At 37.5% G+C, this 17,434-nt stretch overlaps 2 protein-coding genes across 2 annotated transcripts in view; one reads left to right on the plus strand and one right to left on the minus strand.

Annotated features, from left to right (window-relative positions):
- The window catches only part of TG (thyroglobulin), a 213,087-nt gene that overhangs the window by 13,530 nt on the left and 182,123 nt on the right, over positions 1 to 17,434 (plus strand). The window contains exons 6-12 of the mRNA XM_061374135.1: positions 123 to 185; positions 3,775 to 3,982; positions 4,640 to 4,768; positions 9,079 to 9,161; positions 12,987 to 13,239; positions 15,173 to 15,358; positions 15,565 to 15,771. Coding sequence (XP_061230119.1) covers positions 123 to 185; positions 3,775 to 3,982; positions 4,640 to 4,768; positions 9,079 to 9,161; positions 12,987 to 13,239; positions 15,173 to 15,358; positions 15,565 to 15,771 — 1,129 coding nt within the window. The remainder of the gene's footprint in view (positions 1 to 122; positions 186 to 3,774; positions 3,983 to 4,639; positions 4,769 to 9,078; positions 9,162 to 12,986; positions 13,240 to 15,172; positions 15,359 to 15,564; positions 15,772 to 17,434) is intronic.
- ZFAT (zinc finger and AT-hook domain containing) overlaps positions 1 to 17,434 on the minus strand; it is a 983,920-nt gene that overhangs the window by 8,746 nt on the left and 957,740 nt on the right. The gene's annotated exons all lie outside the window — the stretch shown is intronic.

A 17,434-nucleotide genomic window follows, 5' to 3' on the forward strand; every position in this document is an offset into this window, starting at 1 on the left:
TAATGCAGAGAGAAAATAAAAGATGGGGATATTGAGACTGCCCTTGTGAGAGCACATGTGAAGTATTCGGATAACTTACTTTTTCTGTTTCATGTTTTTTGTTTTATCTTCGATGTAATTAGGCGCGCGAGAGGGAGCAGATAGCGCCGGAGCTGAGATTAGTGACGGAAATCGAACCAAAAGAAGTGAGTTTTGAGGAGGGTTTTGAAGGAGAGGGAGGGGACTTGGCACACAGGAAGAGGAAGCTGAGGAAAAAACATGGATTTGCGATTGGAACAGAGGAAAACAAGAAGATGTGACAGGAGACAATGTGAGCCAAGATGTAGGTGGGGCAGACTGTTTAGAATTGAAAGGTGAAGGTGAGGAATCCAGGCTTGCTGTGGCATCAGCCGGTCAATAGATATTTTATATGTGTGTATGTATGAGTGTGTGGGAGCTGGGAGTTGTGAGGTGTCAGGAGAGGAAAACCAGCTGAATCTTTAGTACTGTAGAGAAGCACAAAGGTGGTGGTTGTAGGCAGGTGAAGAGTGTGTGTGCATTCTGCTATTGGTATAAGGGTTGGATGTTAGAAATCATTCTGGTTTTGCCTTCTTACTCTTGTAGGTTTAAGGAATGTTTTAAAATACAAGTGTTTTAGCCAATGGATGTGTAAGGCTGTGGGTAATTTCTACTAATGTCTTTCTTGATTGTGCAATTTCCTGTGCTTTGATTTAGTGAATTTAATAAGCAAAATGACAGCTTTCCTCGGTAGTGATAATGTTTTGTCTTCTAACTACAGTGTCCCATAACTTCTCTCCTGTCAATTTTCTCAGCTTACTTGAAAGGTGACCTTTAGTGAGAATAAAAAAGGAAATGTGCATTTATATTTTTATGGTGTATGTAAATGAGAAATTCACTGGAGTGAGATCCTGTGGGAAGTGGGAAATCGGGCTGGATGGTGCAGAGTAACTAGTGCGGAGTTACAAAACCACAGCCAACAGAGGAACAATGTCAGGGCGTGAGGGAGGAGTAGGGAAAACTTCTCTTAGGAGAATGTTTATTTTACTTAATTTCTAATGTGTTCATATTTGGGCCCTTGGCTTTGTGTATACTGAATGCTTTGGGGAAAAGTCCTGCTACTAAGGATTTGCAACTGGTTTCTGTGAATTTAGTGTCCTGCTGTTGTGGTTGATAGAGTAGATACCTTAGTGACCGAGACATATTTGTGAATTCATTGTGCTTATTCTCCCACTGTTATTTCCCCATTTTTTATTTCTTTCTGAAAATTCTGAAAAAGGCACAAACATCTTTTTGAAGGACAAGTTCCTGTGCTCTTCAAAAGAAATACAGTCACCTTTAGCATCTTAGGTGCTGAATAGTTCATGCACATCAGGAGCTGTGCAGGTGAGCAGTTAGCAGGAGTTCAAGGCTGAAAAACAGGAATTACCTATGTCACTGTAATGAATGTGTTCACTCTGGAGCCAGAATAAAAATGGAACCACAGACTTTCCAGCCAGTTCAGAATCACAGAACTGTTGAGGTTGGAAGGGACCTCTTGAGATAATCTTGTCCATGCACTGCTCAAGGTTCCCTTCTCTGACTTTAAATTTGTATGTTAATGCAGAAAAAAGTATAACTATCACCATAATTAATGATTCGCTGCTCTGGCTTCTGAATGTTTAACCTTGGTTTGCTTCATTGTTTTGTGTCTTGCTGCCCTTTGTAAGCTTCATGTCTTAAGGAAAGTATCCAAACAATGAAATACAATGCAAGCAAAACGCTTCATGTTGTACCAGAATAGCTACTATTGGAACACGATGCTTAGTTCAGCATGCTCCTGGAAGCTTGATGTCTTCTGAAAGCTTCTGACTTAAGGGTGCTTAGCTTGACTGAAAATAAAAATGGTGTTTTGATGCAGGCTGCACTTCCTTTGCTTCCCACTTTTACTATATGATCAAGCTCCAGCCATATTACTGGTCCTCTTCATCCCTTGGCCAGGGTACAGTGTAAGACTTCTCTCAGGTGTTCCTAAGTCCTCACCAACACAAATAGCTCAATCCTTTATTTTTGTCCTGCTGGATGGGCAAGGCTCTGGATGGACTGGAGCTTGTTTTGTTGTGTGTGCTTGTTTTGGCTGGCCAAAACCAGGTATGTGTATTTCTGGTTGATTATGCAGCTGGCAGTTAAACACACTCTTTGTGGCTGGCATGTCACCAAATGACCTTGATGGTTGCCTGTTGTGTAAGCATTGCCACAGCACTTCCAAACTTTGCTGCTGCTAGCTAGACTGAGCATATGTGTCTTGCATTGATCATTTGGACACAAAACACTTTATCTTAGAGAAATCAAAGCTGTTGGTGTTCATAAGTACATAACTTGATGGAAAGTAGAAGCATAACCTATGTAAAGCAGTGATTTAAAAGCATTGAGCTATGGGAAAGGAAAAGCATAAAACAAGGAAAAGTAATGCTTTGTATTTTGTGTTACACTTGTCTTACACATCAAAGAAGGCAAACAAACCCTCAGTAGAACAGAAATTAGGGAGACTTACAATGTGTAATGAGTGGGACAGAGTTGTGTTGAAACAAGATTTATAAAACCAAGATCCTTTAGGTACCATAGCAACAAGGAAAGTCCAGCATAAAGCATGGTCTGTCTACAGCTGGAAAATACCCCAGCTATTTATAAAGTGCACATGTGAAGCTAAGCAAAAATTGTCTTTATGAAATCTTTTTTTACATGTGGTAATACAAACCTCCAAATGCTCTTGTAGCCAAATTGTCAAGTGGTAAATTAGGTATCATTAAAACCACTCAGATGCTTAATTCTTACTGGTGGAGGATGAACGTTACTCTTGGTTTTTATATCACATGTAACTTCTCCATGGAAAAATTCTGTATGCTGATGTCATGGAAAATCTGGAGAATTACTTTGGTAAAAAGGATCAAGTTTAAATTTTTTGCCATCACATTTATCCCTGACACTCAGGAGATGTAAGGCAGGAGTCTGGTCAGTCCAAACTAGTGGAAATTGCTTGGCTCAGCCTTGGAAGTATTTGGATCCCTCCGACTTGTTGGGTGGCTAAACTTCATCCACATGCCAAAATAAATTAATTTGGGCTGTATATTCTGTTGTTTACTCCTTGAACATTTCTGTATGGTCAAATAAGCCATTGTTCAAATGGCACTTTTATTACTTTCAGTGTGGATTGTGAAATTCAGTCATGTTATAGAGCATTGTATTGAAGTTGGTCAATGGAAGTTGTAATATGTATGCAAAAAGAGTGCTACCTGTAGTTACTCTAGAAACACAGATCCAATCAAATAAGAGTTACCCTGCTTTTTCAGTTTAATTTGGGAAGAACTCTGCTGGACCATGCTTTGAGTTGATGGTAGTTTTGAATAATAATTAAATTTGAGCAGCAATGGAACTGGTGTATTTCACAGCCAGAAGGGTAAGACAAAGTCAGTTTTCTGGGTTTGGGAGCTCCTGGGTTTCTACAGCTATGACACATGAGAATAGATAGCAGGGAACATGTGCAGCCAGAATTCTATGCATAATGGGTTTTTGAAGGTGTTTTCTTTTTGCTTTTATCCATGTGGTATACTGATAATACTTCAAGTTTATTTAGGCAGTTTGGGAAACTTACTTCATCGCTCTCTGAGTAGTAGCCCTAAAAAGGAATTCAACTGCTCTTGAACATTTCTAGATGAAGTTTCACTGGGTTTATAGGTATTTTCTATTTGAATCTCAGACACTTTTTAATACTTACTTACCGTTTTTTCCTTTTTGGAGGATTGGATAGCTTTGGTCAAAGCTGCTGCTGCAGCAGCAGCCAAGAACAAAGCAGGAAGTAAACCTAGAACCAGCGCAAACAGCAATAAAGATAAAGAGGACAGAAAATGGCTAAAAGTTCCTTCAAAAAAGGAAGAAACCTCAACTTCTACAATCATGCAGGAAGTCCAAAAAAAGGAAGAGGAGCCTACATCTAGTGATACATTTGGTAAAGACAAATTCTGTAAAAGATAAAAGTAGGCTTATCTGTAATGTTGAAGTCGGGTTCCTGTTGTTAATTTTGCTGTTAAGTCGTAACTAGTATTTCTTGAGGAAGATGTCTCATTTGCTGCTATAATAACTTTATGATACATAATAGTTCAGAAACAATTTTTATCAGGTAAATCTAGTTTGGTCATCATTTAATCCTTGTGCAAAATCTTCATACTAGCTCTAACAAGAGCAGAACATACGTTTTTTTAAATGACTTTGTTGTACACTTTGGTTCATGTTCCTGCATCTCCTGTTACCTGTAAGGTAATCCCTGATCTTTTTCTAAGAAGAAAATCCCAAACCAGTATGACTGATATATACATATTCAGAGATGTTTGAAACTATTTCTGGGTTGATTATAATTTGTTCATTTTAATAGTCTTTAATACTGATTTCTCATCCTGTTGAGTAAAAATTGCATTTTTGAGGTAGTCTGCATCTAATGCTTCGTTGTGTAATACTAAATCTTAACATTGTGTAATTTTCATTTTTAATAGTTTTAAAGTTTCTTTACAGCGGTAATCAAATAGCAGTTCTGAAATATTAAAGTATTGTGGGTGTTCCTATGTATTTATGAAATGTGAGTTTATTAGATTTCTCTTCTGTTTAATAGTAGGATTTCCTGTAGTGGATGTTCCAAAGATGGCCTTTGTGCAGGCAGAAAGCACGTTATCGCACAAGAGGAAAAGTAATTTAGGCAACTCATTTCAGGCAAAGAGAGCTCGTCTTAACAAGATCACTGGTAAAATACTTTTGTTGTTGACTTTTTTCCTTTTTAATGCAGTGAAATATACATGTTTATATCTGAGGTACTGAAGTAGATCGATAAAAGCATGTTCATGAGGCAGATATTCACTACAGTCTTTTACTTGTTAGGAATTTAAAAGGAAGTTGTAAAGGGTAATGAAATCTACATAGTTCATGATTTCAGAGAATGGTCTCAGACTTGATTTGGTTGTTTTAGTTTCATAGGAAGGTTGCCATCCGGAACTGATGGATTTCTTGAGTAGGTTTTAACTCCAGCTGCACAATTTTCTCCACTTTATGGTGAATTTGGGGTTTGTCCAACTCCTTAAGAGGGTCATAACCATTGTAAAGCTTTTGTTGGCTGTGGAAAAACTGTCGTCAGTTTGTCATAAAATAAAACTGTTGCTGGAAAGAGTTTACAGTCTGTCTTTTAAAAGTGTACAAGCCTAGCTACAAATTGAAGCAATGGAGATCTGAAACTTTTTCCAGTGTCTTAAGGCATTCATTCTCTATGTTTATTAGTCAAAGGTGTTAATGAAAAAGAAGTATACAGCTATTGAATACAATTTATGTAACAGGAAATGGACTAATAGATAATTGCATTTTATTCAAAAAATCAATAGGAATTTACTTAGCAGTAAAAAATATTTCAGTTTGTATCCCTCCTCCCCAGTAAGCAAATTGTGCTGTCAGCATTAATTCTGTCACTGTTCAGGATGAGGCAATGTGTTTGCACCTGTGCTGGGAAAGTATCAGATGCATTTCAAAAAGATGGGTGGATAAAAGTTGTGAAGTCCCCCTGTAACAGGGGGGCCTTTGGACAGATGGTAAGATACAAGCACATCCTTCTCATTATTCTAGTAACTAAAATTTTGTGTGAAGTCTGGCAAACTTCTATGCTGCAGATGAGAGAGGAGGCTTTGTTTGTTTGTTTATTGTGGTAGATAGGGTATTGTAATTCACAGAAAAAGTCTTATAAGATACCACATCCCCCCCCCCCAATTTAGTAAACTGTGTGATGAGATTCTCAGATTTGGTTTGGCTGGTCCAACCTTTCATCAGTCAGCATGGAGGACACTTCGCTCTCTTACGAGTGTGGTTCTGTTTCAGTGTCTCAATCAGTACTTCAGTCTAAAGGAGAAAACAAATGAAAGGACTAGTATGGAATATGATATGAAGGAAGCAGCTTTCAGAAATGACAGTTCTGCCACCAGGATTTTCTTTCCTGGAAGTCTTCTTATTTGGTACCAAGTTTAGTTAACAGATATCTGGTTTATCAGCCTCATTGCTACACTCCTTTGCCCATACTGCATGCACCCTCAGTTAAGTTTCAGTTGCTGCCATGAGCGGCAGAGGTGTAAGACTGTAAAGACGTATCACTAGTGTGTGTACCTTCACATATATGTAGCCCTGTTAATTTCTTTCCTTTAGCAGCTAGTAGCAGAAGATACCTAAACCAGGTGAAAAATCTGTGACCTTAGAAATGATATTTGTATCTGCTTGTGGAGAGATTCTTCCTTCCTAAGGAGCTTTATGAGAATACTATCAGGCAGGCAGGCTCATGTAGACTGCGCTTCATAGTCAGTAAACATAATCTTGCAGCCATTCTAAAACCAGCGTGTCTATATATCTGTGAAATCATGTTCCACTAGCAGACAATATGTTAACTTTCAATGGAAATTAAATAGTCCTTCTAATTACAAGATGAAATTTGTCATGCGTGGCAGTTACTTTGCTTAACTGTTCTGAAAATAACACTTTTGCAACTTGTACCATAGTAGTTGTTTTTATTGTTGCATATAATGAAGTATTTTGCAAACGTAACTGCTGATGATCAAACTTTCCCTTGCTACATGCTTATTTCTTATGCTTTGAAATACTTGTAAGTTGCCATCTGTGTCTCTGGCATGAGTTTTTAGATTTGAGGGAAGGTTGGGATTCATGCTGGTATACCCATCGGAATGGCTACCAAAGAGTGATAAAGCATTTTAGCTGTTAGGAAAACATTCATGTACTGTCTTACGGCTGTATTGGAGAAATAGAGCAATAGGCTGTCTGAAGGGTACTGCCTTCTGAATTTCAATTCAACATTCAGTTATTGTTGCAGAAAGCTCTCCTTGTCTGCCACAAGGGACACAGCTGCATCTGGTGCTCTTTGCTCACCATTTCCTTCCTTTGCTCCTTTTTCTTCTGCTACTGTCACTGGGGGAAATTATATTTCCCAAAGGTGAAGGATGTCTCCTGCTAAGCATGTGTTAGTGTCTTCTTCACAGTATATTTACCTCTGCTGGAATGCTTGCTTCGACATCTCCTGCTGCAGTGTTGATACCTAAAAGCTAACACCTGCAGCAAGTTTACAGAAAGAAAAGCTTCTAGTTCAATATGCCAGCTCATGTTTTTTATTTGTTAGGTGTTAATGATGGAGGATGGTGAACCTGTAGTCCTGCTGCTGTAGGAGATTATGGAATTGTTTTGTCTTTCTACAGGCATGGTGATTGGTTAGAAAGGAACCTAAAGAGGTAGAAAAGAAGGAAATAAGAAGGGTTATGTGTTGACAGGTTTGACAGAATGTAGGTTCATCTCAGGGCTTTACTTTGTGAGCACTGAAAATCAAGCTAGAAATGATAATCATAAAATCATAGGATGGTTTCGGTTGGAAGGGACCTTAAAGCTCGTCCAGTTCCAGCCCCCTTGCCACAGGCAGGGGCAACACCTAGACCAGGTTGCTTTAAGCCCCATTCACTCTGGCCTTGAACGCTGCCAGGGATTAGGCAGCCACAGCTGCTCTGGGCAGCCTGTGTTTCATAGAACCACAAAAGCCGCCTTATGGACTGTAATTTTTTGTTTAGTATTTAAAACTCTGCTTCACTTAAGTTTGCAAATTATTTCATCCTTTTATTGTAGATGCAGGATTGTCAGTATGAAGAACATGGCTAATTTTGCAGCTTGATTTAAACAGGATTACTTGAGTCACAGATGTTTATTTAGGTCCATAAAGCCTATATGTTTTATGAGGCCTAATGCAGAATTCATATCTTACCTGATAATTTTATTCATAGTAGTGTAATAGGGCTAAGTAAGCTTCTGCTTTTCAGTTAACCTATTTAGCTGTAAAATCAGTTAGTTTACACCTGTTCTTATGGACAGAGTGTTCTGAAAATGTTTTAAATAAAATGTAACTATTTTCCAGTAAACTGAGTATAACTTAATCTAATGTAAAGAATAAATGAAAGAAATCACCCATTATTTATTGTGGAATGCTGAAATGTGATAGCTCTCTAACAAAATACCACAGCATTTTGTGTGCGTGTTTGTTTTTAATGTCCTACATGCTTCCCAAGAGCCCAGGCTTCCTTAATCTATAATTCCATGGATATTGTGCACTGTAAATGAATTTTGAGCATACCTAATTTTTCATGAAAAGCAATAGGAATTTCTCATGGATTTTTCAGTTAAAGCTATTTTTGAGAACTTAAACTCTCCACCTCCAACATTGACATTCTCAGGGATTAAAGACTAGCTTTTATTCAGATTTGTTTTTTTCAGGTTTTATTAGTTCTGTTTTGTCTTATGGCCCAGAACTTTTTCTTTCTCTTCATACTTGGTAATTGAAGTTATGGTGTGAAGTAGAACTGAAGCTATTGTTATACTCCTAGCCAACAACAAACTTTATTGAGTTTGTTGTCTCGTGCTTTACAGGTTTATTTCCTCTTGTAGTAACTGTGATATAGTATGAGCTCATTAATGAAGTGACAGATTCTGATGTATTTGCTCCCAGTGCAGTGTCCTTATTGAGGTAACTGGGGAGCTCCACTGCTGACAATGTTAATTTGAAAGTTAAAACCTTTGTTACATTCTGTCTAAGAAAGGTCTGTATGTGTTAAGAAGTAGTAATACAACTTCTGGTGGGAATTTCTTAGAAAGGGGAGAGATAGCAAAGTCTTATAAATAATTTGAATCGCTCAAAACTTACTTACATATCATAGGCTTGGTTTAAAAGCCCAAGTGCTTGGGCTGGAGAATGATGGTGAGGCATTAGTTTACAATTTATAAGTTGATTTTTGTCCCTTCAGTGAAAATGCAAGAGAAGTGCCTCTTGTGAAAGGACACCATCACGGGAATGACCTTCACCTTTTTGTTTCTTCTAATTTAAAGTGTTCAGTTTTATGTGGAGCTGTTTCAGAGGGTATTATATTGTAGATATAAGCAGTTCATATTTCTTGTCTCATTGGTTTTGCTTTGTTTTCTACAGATTCTTGTTGCAAGCTGCTTCTAACTATAAATCTTTGCAACTTCTCTCCTAAGGTTTATTGGCATCCAAAGCTGTTGTTGCGGATGGTGCTGAAAAAAAGGAAGGCAACAAAGAAACAGCTCCAGTCCTGGAGCAGGTATGAAATGGTAGAGTTTGATTCTTTTGCAAAGTTCCCACTGGAGTGTGCCATGGAGATGTAGTACCTACAACATTAAAATTTACCCTTTCAGGTATAACAGGGAACTGAAAATTGATCTTATGTTTACATTTCTGGCAGAGCCAGAAGGACGGAATTTAGTTGTCTCTAAACACAGTGTTGACTTGAATTTCAATAATGAGCTTTTGTGTTAGAAAACTTAAGAGAATCATAGAATCATAGAACGGTTTGGGTTGGAAAGGACCTTAAGATCATCCAGTTCCAACCCCCCTGCCATGGGCAGGGATACATCACACTAAACCATGCCACCCAAGGCTCTGTCCAACTTGGCCTTAAAAAAAACCCCAGGAAACAGAGAAAAAATGAAGTCTCCATGCAACAAATGTGAGGAGACCAGTGTCCCAAGGTCCAGTTTTATAGCTGAGACATCCTGTAGAACTTCTTTTAAAGGAAGTTTCTTTTCTATTGTAAGAATTTGGTGTTGTAGGCTTGTATGTGTTTTACGAACTGCTCAATGAGCCATACATTTTGCAAGGGTGTGTATTTTAATAAATACAAAAAAGAAACTTTTAAATAATGTTAAGGGTCTGATTTTTAAACCTGCATATTTGCAGGACCTGAAGGCTGCCATTTTGTCTTTGGCTTATTCCATTGTGTTCAGGCATTGCTTGACTCCGAGTTGTGCATTATCTTGCATATTAAAAGGGCTGAATGCCTAAGCATGGTAAAGCAAGCTAAGGATGAACAAGTAGTCTTGATTCAGGACATCTTTGTTTTCCAGTGATTTAAATCAGAGCCTTAATGTAGTTTTAATACAGCTTTTTTGTATTCATTTTCATTCTTCTTTAACAGCAGCATGCGAATAAACCAGCCTTGCTGCCCGCAATTCTTAAAAGAGCACTTCTGTTCTTAAGCCCCGGCACACTCTATGATGAACAGTCCCTACCCCAATCTTTATTAGCTATTTTGGTTGTACTGGTTCTTTAGAGCTGATATATAATTGCATTGCTGTGGTTTTTTCCATTGGCACTGCATTGGATGCGAGTCTTGTCAATGGAACATGATTTTCTGTTTTTAATGCTGTCACTGTAACGGCGAACCGAGCCACTACGGTGTCAATGCATTGACTGATATTTTGCATAAAGGTTTACAATGTATTGACATGACATTCCATTTCTCAAATTTTTTGCATATTAAAGATGCTATGATTTTTATTGCTACTGTGTGTGATATTTTCAATGTGCAAAAAACTGTGAAATGGCTTACAGCATGTTGTTTTTGGAAGAATCATTACAATGTAAATCTTACCATGCAGAATCCCATTGTGGTGAATGGGACTTTGTGGTTTACATAGACTGTGTATGCAACAGTATAAACTACAGTGCATATTTACTAAACACTTTTTGTTACTTCTTAGACTTAGTAACTCGGCTGTTTCTGTTTTATTGATAAGATATACAAAAGATGTCTCTGTGATTGTTTACATGCTAATGGTCTGAAAAACCTCATTTTTGGAAATACTTAGGAAGCTCCTTTAAAGAGGCATCGAAAATCCCAAATTGTCCTATTCCTTCGCTTCCAACTAAAACCAGAAACCTCGCAAACATTTACATGATTAACTGTGGGGAGAATTTTTGAGCTTCAAGCTTTTTTCACTAAGTTCCTCCCAAACTCCAATTAAAATGGCCGAGTTAAAACCTTCCCAAAAGGTTTTCCAGTAGCAAAGCTGACATTCCTTAGAGGTTTTGTCTGCCACTGCTATAAAATTGAATGGGTAAAATACCTTGTAGGGTTTTTTAATACTATCATACAGAACATGGTAGAAGTATTCAGGCCAATAGCCGAAAACTGACTTTGTTGATGGAAGTTTATTTTGTTTCTATTTATATCTTTTTAGTTTACAGTTGTCTTAAATCCAAAACCTCAGACGGTTAGTGGCAGATGCAGTAGTTTATTTAACTGTATTAGGGTATGTCATGTTATATTTCCTTTTGACCAAGACCTGATTAGATGAATAACATTACTTCATTAAGGTTTTTAATGTTAAGTTGTCCTGTTAAGAGGTTAAGCACCTTATCAAAATATTAATTTAATTTTTTTAATCTTGTTTAAATAACTTTGTAATTTGAAAGTAATGGATGCTGTAGTAATGTCTTTCACATCTGTGAAGATGACCAATAAAATTGTTTATTTACAAGTTACGACTCTAATTAATTTCTGGTAATACCTCTCATAACCAGCGTAGGTATTCTCTACAGTTCATGGAATAAACTGTATTTAGTCCATGTGTAATTGAGTTATTCAAGGTAGAACTGATGCCTGCTGAATGGGATGTTTTGCACCGGATCTTTACATGATACTTCCAGCAAGCTATTCATGCAGCATTCAGGGGTGCCCTTTTACAAACATAGAATGTGCACTTGTGGTTTTTTGTTTTGCTTTTTTTCATGTATTTTTTTTTTTTCTCCATTGGAACATGGAAAGTTCCAGTGGAAAATAAAACTGTGATTTATAACAAAACCCAATAATACCCTCAAACTATCAGTGTGATCTTTTAGTTTGGATAAAGTGGTGCACATGTTCTAGAAGTATCTTTCTACTTTGGTCTTTCCACTTCGTCTGGTTTTATTAGATGGTACAATGCTGTATGGTGTAACTGGGGCAAGAAAGTTAAACAAAGGTTAAGAAATTATGTTCAGATATTGTAGTTTGCCATTATTGGGCAGGTTGTAACACATGCACAGTTTATTCAGTCAAGTAGGAAGAACATGCAGTTAAAAATCTATAATGCTAATGTCTGTCAATGCATGCTAGTTGTCTGAAATAATACTTCAGTACGTGTGTTAAGAAGGATGAAAATTGATGAAATTGGAAAGCTGCATTATGTGTTTTTTTTTTTTTTTGTCTCTTTCCCCCCCTTCAGACACTGTTTTAACTTTTCATCTGCTCATTTTTCCCAACAGTTAGCAAACTGTTTAACCCTGTGGTGCTAGAGGTTGTGATTTCTTCCTGTGTTTGCACAAACGTATAATGTGAAATCCAGACTCCCAGCACTGAAAGGGGTTGTGGGGAGAGTGTGTTCAGTATTTGGAAACTTTTTATTGTTTTCAGCTATTCCTTAAAGGAGCATTATCAACTTTTTCAGGTTCTGCTCTAAAAATTAAATCTGTGTTTAGTTTTTCTGAGGAACTTCTTGTCTTAGCATCTGCTTTTAGAACTGCAATCTTCTGAATGAGGATTGCTTGCTCATAGCAGCGCAAAAGCCTGACACAGTTCAAGAAGAATCTGGACAGTGCTTTCAGTCAGATGGTTTAGTTTTAGGTAGTCTTGTGAGGAGCAAGGAGTTGGACTCAATGATCCTTATGGGTCCCTTCCAACTAGAGATATTCTGTGATTGTACATCAGTGTACTTGTGCACTTGTAACCACGTGTTCTCTAAGTTACATTTTGAGGAAGCACTGGCAGTCCTGGTCTACCGAATATGAAAGAGACAGGAACTAAGTATGTGTTGAATTTTTAAAGTGGGAGTAGAGGAAAACTGTTTGATTTCAGGCTTTTTTGCAGGTATTAGGAATTGTAAGAAATGAGGAGGGTGTTCTGAATACTGAAAATACTTGATAGTGCTCCTTTGCAAGCGAGAGTTTAATGTGATGCATTTTAAATAGCTTTCATTTGTACTGAAAATAGTGTTGCTTTAAAATGTGTTTTGAATACTAAAGTTGCTTTTAAAAAGATCAAAATAGAATACAAGAACTACAGCGAAGAAACTGAAATAAAAGTATCAATTTTTTATTATTTATTCAGGAGATTTCACCTAAACCACAAAATCAGAAAAAAAATGAAGCTGATATTAGCAGTTCTGCCAACATTCAGAAACCTGCACTGTTATCCTCAACTTTGTCTTCAGGAAAGGCTCGCAGCAAGAAATGCAAACAAGAATCTGGAGATTCTTCTGGGTGTATAAAGCCCCCTAAATCACCACTTTCCCCAGAATTAATACAAGTCGAGGATTTGACGCTGGTCTCTCAGCTTCCTTCTTCTGTGATAAATAAAACTAGTGAGCACAGACATTTTAAAAACCATACCGTAACTACTTATAAGAGATCTACAGACTTTTCTTTTGGTTGTAAATGGCTATTGCTTTTAAAAATGAATCTGCTTTAAATTAAAGGGCCAAGTTGGGAGAATTAGGGGTAGCTCAGTATTTTAAAAGTCAAGTCACATAATAAGGCATCTGAATTACTCTACCGGAAATAAGACATTTAAATAATACATTTATAGTCGTGGCTTTTAATGGTTGGCTTTCCCTCCCCCTTAAATCTCCACTTTAGCGTTAACAGTGATAGAGGAAAAATCAACCCTCCCTTCTGAAGGGGCCTGATTCATTAAAAAGAAAAGACATACACCTTGGTTGTGGACCATGCCTTCTCTGAGAAATCCAACCTTCAGCAGGCTGAGTGTGCTGTTGGCTGTGGTGTGCTTCACCTTAGGGGATAATCCTCCAAATACGATGTGAAAGAGAAGATGGGTTCAAGATCTGTGGTGGGGTTTCTTTGTCTCAGAAAAATACCATGGGTTCTTAACATGTGTGACTGATCTGCAAAGTACCAAAGTGCTGGTTATCAGCAGAACAGGGAAAGGTTTATGCTGCATCCTTAAATAGGCTATTTTTTGGCAATATTAAAATATTCCTTTCTTCTTTTGAGATCACACTAGGCTTTCAGTGTTATTTAGTTAGGGTTAGGCTCTTTTACCCTGAAGAGCATTAAATGATGAGTCCAAGAATGAAAATAAATTTGGGTTCCACTAAGTCGAAAGCTACGTTTTTGTTTCACTTTTAGAATAGTGATTGAGGATGGAAGATTAAACCTGCATCTTTTGTTTCCCCCTCCAGCCCTGTTACGATATTTTCTCTTAAGAAATAAGTTTCTTTTAATTTTTTTCTCGCATATAGCTTGAAACTAATGGGAGTGGGAGGGGTGCAAATTTAGCCATCTTTATTTATTCACTGGTATAGATTGTATTTTGTCCCCATAAATCTTTCTTGTATACGGCTTCCCTCCCTATCCCTAAACCAATGGTAAGTAGTTTTCCTTGAGCATGTTTGTATTTTGGATTAATTAGACTTCTCTGTAGCAATAGTTTAAAAATCAGCTAATTAATAGTTTAGACCTTGTTATGCTGTCTTTTAGTCCTTTGCTTCTGAGTCTTTACAATCTCTAAAGGAAATTCAGTTTTGCTATCTCTTTATTTTTAAATCTGTACATCTTGGACTCCAGAAAGTGCTTAAGAAAAGGAGAGAACAGGGATTTACAGTGGAATAATGACTTAAATGCTTTAATAAGGCAAAAGTTTGTGAAATTGGAGAGGTGTAGGGCAGTGTAGGTGTTTTGTTTTTAATGAATCAGGCCTATATTAACCTATATCAATCCTCCCTTCCTCCTTTATTTTTAAGTACAAGGTTCTTGACCCTTCTCACTGTGCCATGTGTTGGCAGTGTGCGCTTGACGTATAGTTGGGGTATTGATATCAGGTTAGCAGAAGACAGGAGGTGGGATATAAAATTAACCACTGCTTTTGATTATTTCTATTAAGTTGTATGTTAACACTATCCATGACATTTTAGATCCTTAACTGTGATCATATGTTCTGTTTACTGTTAAATCCTATTGCCCAATTCCATTATAAGTAGCCTGATCTCCTGGGTTATATGGGGGGTTGCTTATTGTAAATCAACAGCCTTTATCAGTGGGGAAGTAGGTGCCCTAATAATGTATAATAAGCAAAAAGCAGACTCATGTCTGGAGCATAACTCTCTTTTTTGCTCCTGGTACTCACAAGTCTTTTAATTACTTTTACCAGTTCTGCTGTGATTACCAGCTTTGCAAATAAGAGCTATTTAAAGCACTCCCCATCTTTAGATCTCAGATACTGCGGTAAGATTATGGTATATCTCTCTGCTTCATGAACATTGAAAGATCTCTTTTTAGGTCCATCACAGCCAGTGAATTCCCCTAGATCCTACAAACATAGCCAACGGAGAAGAAGATCACAGCGTTTAGCCACTTGCTCCTTGCCTGATGATTCTGTAGAAAAAGTTTCTTCTCCCTCTTCAGTTACTGATGGAAAAGTGTTCTCCATCAGTGGTCAAAACCAACAGTCATCAAAATTGGAGGGTAATGTATCTTAATCTAATAAAGAACTGCCCAAGAGAAATAGAATCATAAAAATGAGACCTTTCACGGTTTTCATCTAATGGGATATTTTGACTTACCATAGCTAAAGCTGAATGCTGTTCCTATGTTATGTAACGCTGCAATCCAAACTGTTGTTTGTTGGAGCTGTGTATCTTTTTTAATACTACATTTTTTCTTTTGTGTAGTACCTGATGTTGCTCATATGTCACTTGAGAAGCGTGGACCATGTCTCCCTCTTGATTTAAGCCGTAGTTCGGAAGTTACAGCACCATTATCCACAGAATCCACTTTCCGTAATGAGTATCCCAGTAAAGACAAGGAAGATATTCAGATGATTACATTTCTTTCTTCCAAAGCAGTAACTGATGGAAGAGTAGCTACAACAGCGTCAGGTAAAGAGATTCAGTATACAACCAGTTAGGTGTATAGATGTAGGGTTAAAACGTGCAAGCCCTGCAACTCTTCCTGGGGTCTCTCCATCTGCATATTCATCTTCCACTGGCTTTGAGCTGCACTGGCACTTTTTCTAACACACTTTAAGGAGGCTCTGAGTTTATGGAATATAAAGAGCAGTATTTAGTTAAAAAAGATTTGATGTTGTTAAAACTTGTAAAAATAACTTGTGAAGTTACTAACATACTAACATACAGTAAATCCAGATGTACTCATTTCTCTGTGGCTTCACCTTTAAAACTTTGTGGCATTTTCAAACACTATCAGCTTTCCTCTACCTTTGCTTCTGTTTGCAGTAGAAATTTTGTTATTTGTTTACTATGAAATGTGACTTGAAAATATTTATGAAAAATACCCTAAAAATTATGTATGCAGTTTTGGTTCACCCTCACAGAGTCAGCATAGGGCCCAGTACTGGAACTCTGTGCTGCCTCTCACTTTGTAACAGCTTCCTGGCTACTGTGGTTTAAGTGAATCACGTGGATAGAGGCAATAAAGAGATTGGGGGGGGGGGGATGGGGGGGTGGGGGGAGGGTGTGAGAAAGTGGTTTGCAGGCCCTAAAAGTGGGTTTTCATCCATTGCATGTTAGATGTCCATATACTTTTTCCGTAAGTAAGTCTTTTTTTATGTGGGTGAGTATTATACCATTTTTAATTGGCTTCCAAGAAAGAATTCTCTCACAAGCCCTTTTTTGTTGTTGTTGTAATTTTGCATTTAAATGAGAAGATAGCTCAATAAAGTAAGAGGAGAAAAAAATCCCATTATTGTACCTTGCTGAGGAAGGTTTTGGTTAATCTGATCAGTGGTAAGGAACGACAACGTTACCTTGAAATATGTAATTATGGCACTCAAACTATAACTTAGTCTTGTTCGGGGGTGGAATAACAGCTTTGCATTAAGCTGCAGTGCTCACTAGGGCAGTGAAGTACGCTGTTTAGTATGTATAGCCCCTGCTTGGGTGTCTGTTCACACTCACAGTGTTAAGGTGATTGCTTCACTTCAAAAAATAGGACTGGGTAGTGATATAGCTACTGAGTTGTAGCAAAGCTATTTAACCTGCTGTAGCAAAAGCTGGGTGGGATTCTTGGATCAATATTGCGTAGATTGAAATGGATGATTGTAATTATCCTTTCTCCCTCACGAAAAATCTGTTGCTCTCTCAAACTAATTTGTCAAAATAAGGGCTATGGGAATTTCTAATGAGATTCCAGTTAAGCTTTTAAGAAAAAATTACTTAATTTCTCAAGTGAAACCGCGTGACAATATTCATTTGGCTTTTGATAAATTGTATAGCAGTAGAATTGCACATTCCTGGGGAAATTACTGGGTCTTCTGCCACTAAGAGAAGTGCTTCTGGGAGATGGGTATTTGCCCAGTCCTAGAACACGACTGTAAAAGAAACTAACGGCATCCAACTACCATCTGTTTCTTGTTTATTAGAACTGATTTCAATTACCAGGAATTTAACTTCTACCTTTTCTGATATGTTTTCTGGATTATTTAGTGTGGAGTTAGTAATGCTGACAGGTATTTATTTTGATGCCTGCTCCCATCATGGGACTGGCTTGTAGTCTGAGGGAGCAGGTTCTAAACCCAGCATC

The sequence above is a fragment of the Neopsephotus bourkii genome, unplaced genomic scaffold (genome assembly GCF_033783945.1).
Source record: "Neopsephotus bourkii isolate Nb327-2 ecotype Australia unplaced genomic scaffold, CSIRO-AGI_Nbou_v1 NB_1637, whole genome shotgun sequence".
Classification (NCBI taxonomy): domain Eukaryota; kingdom Metazoa; phylum Chordata; class Aves; order Psittaciformes; family Psittacidae; genus Neopsephotus; species Neopsephotus bourkii.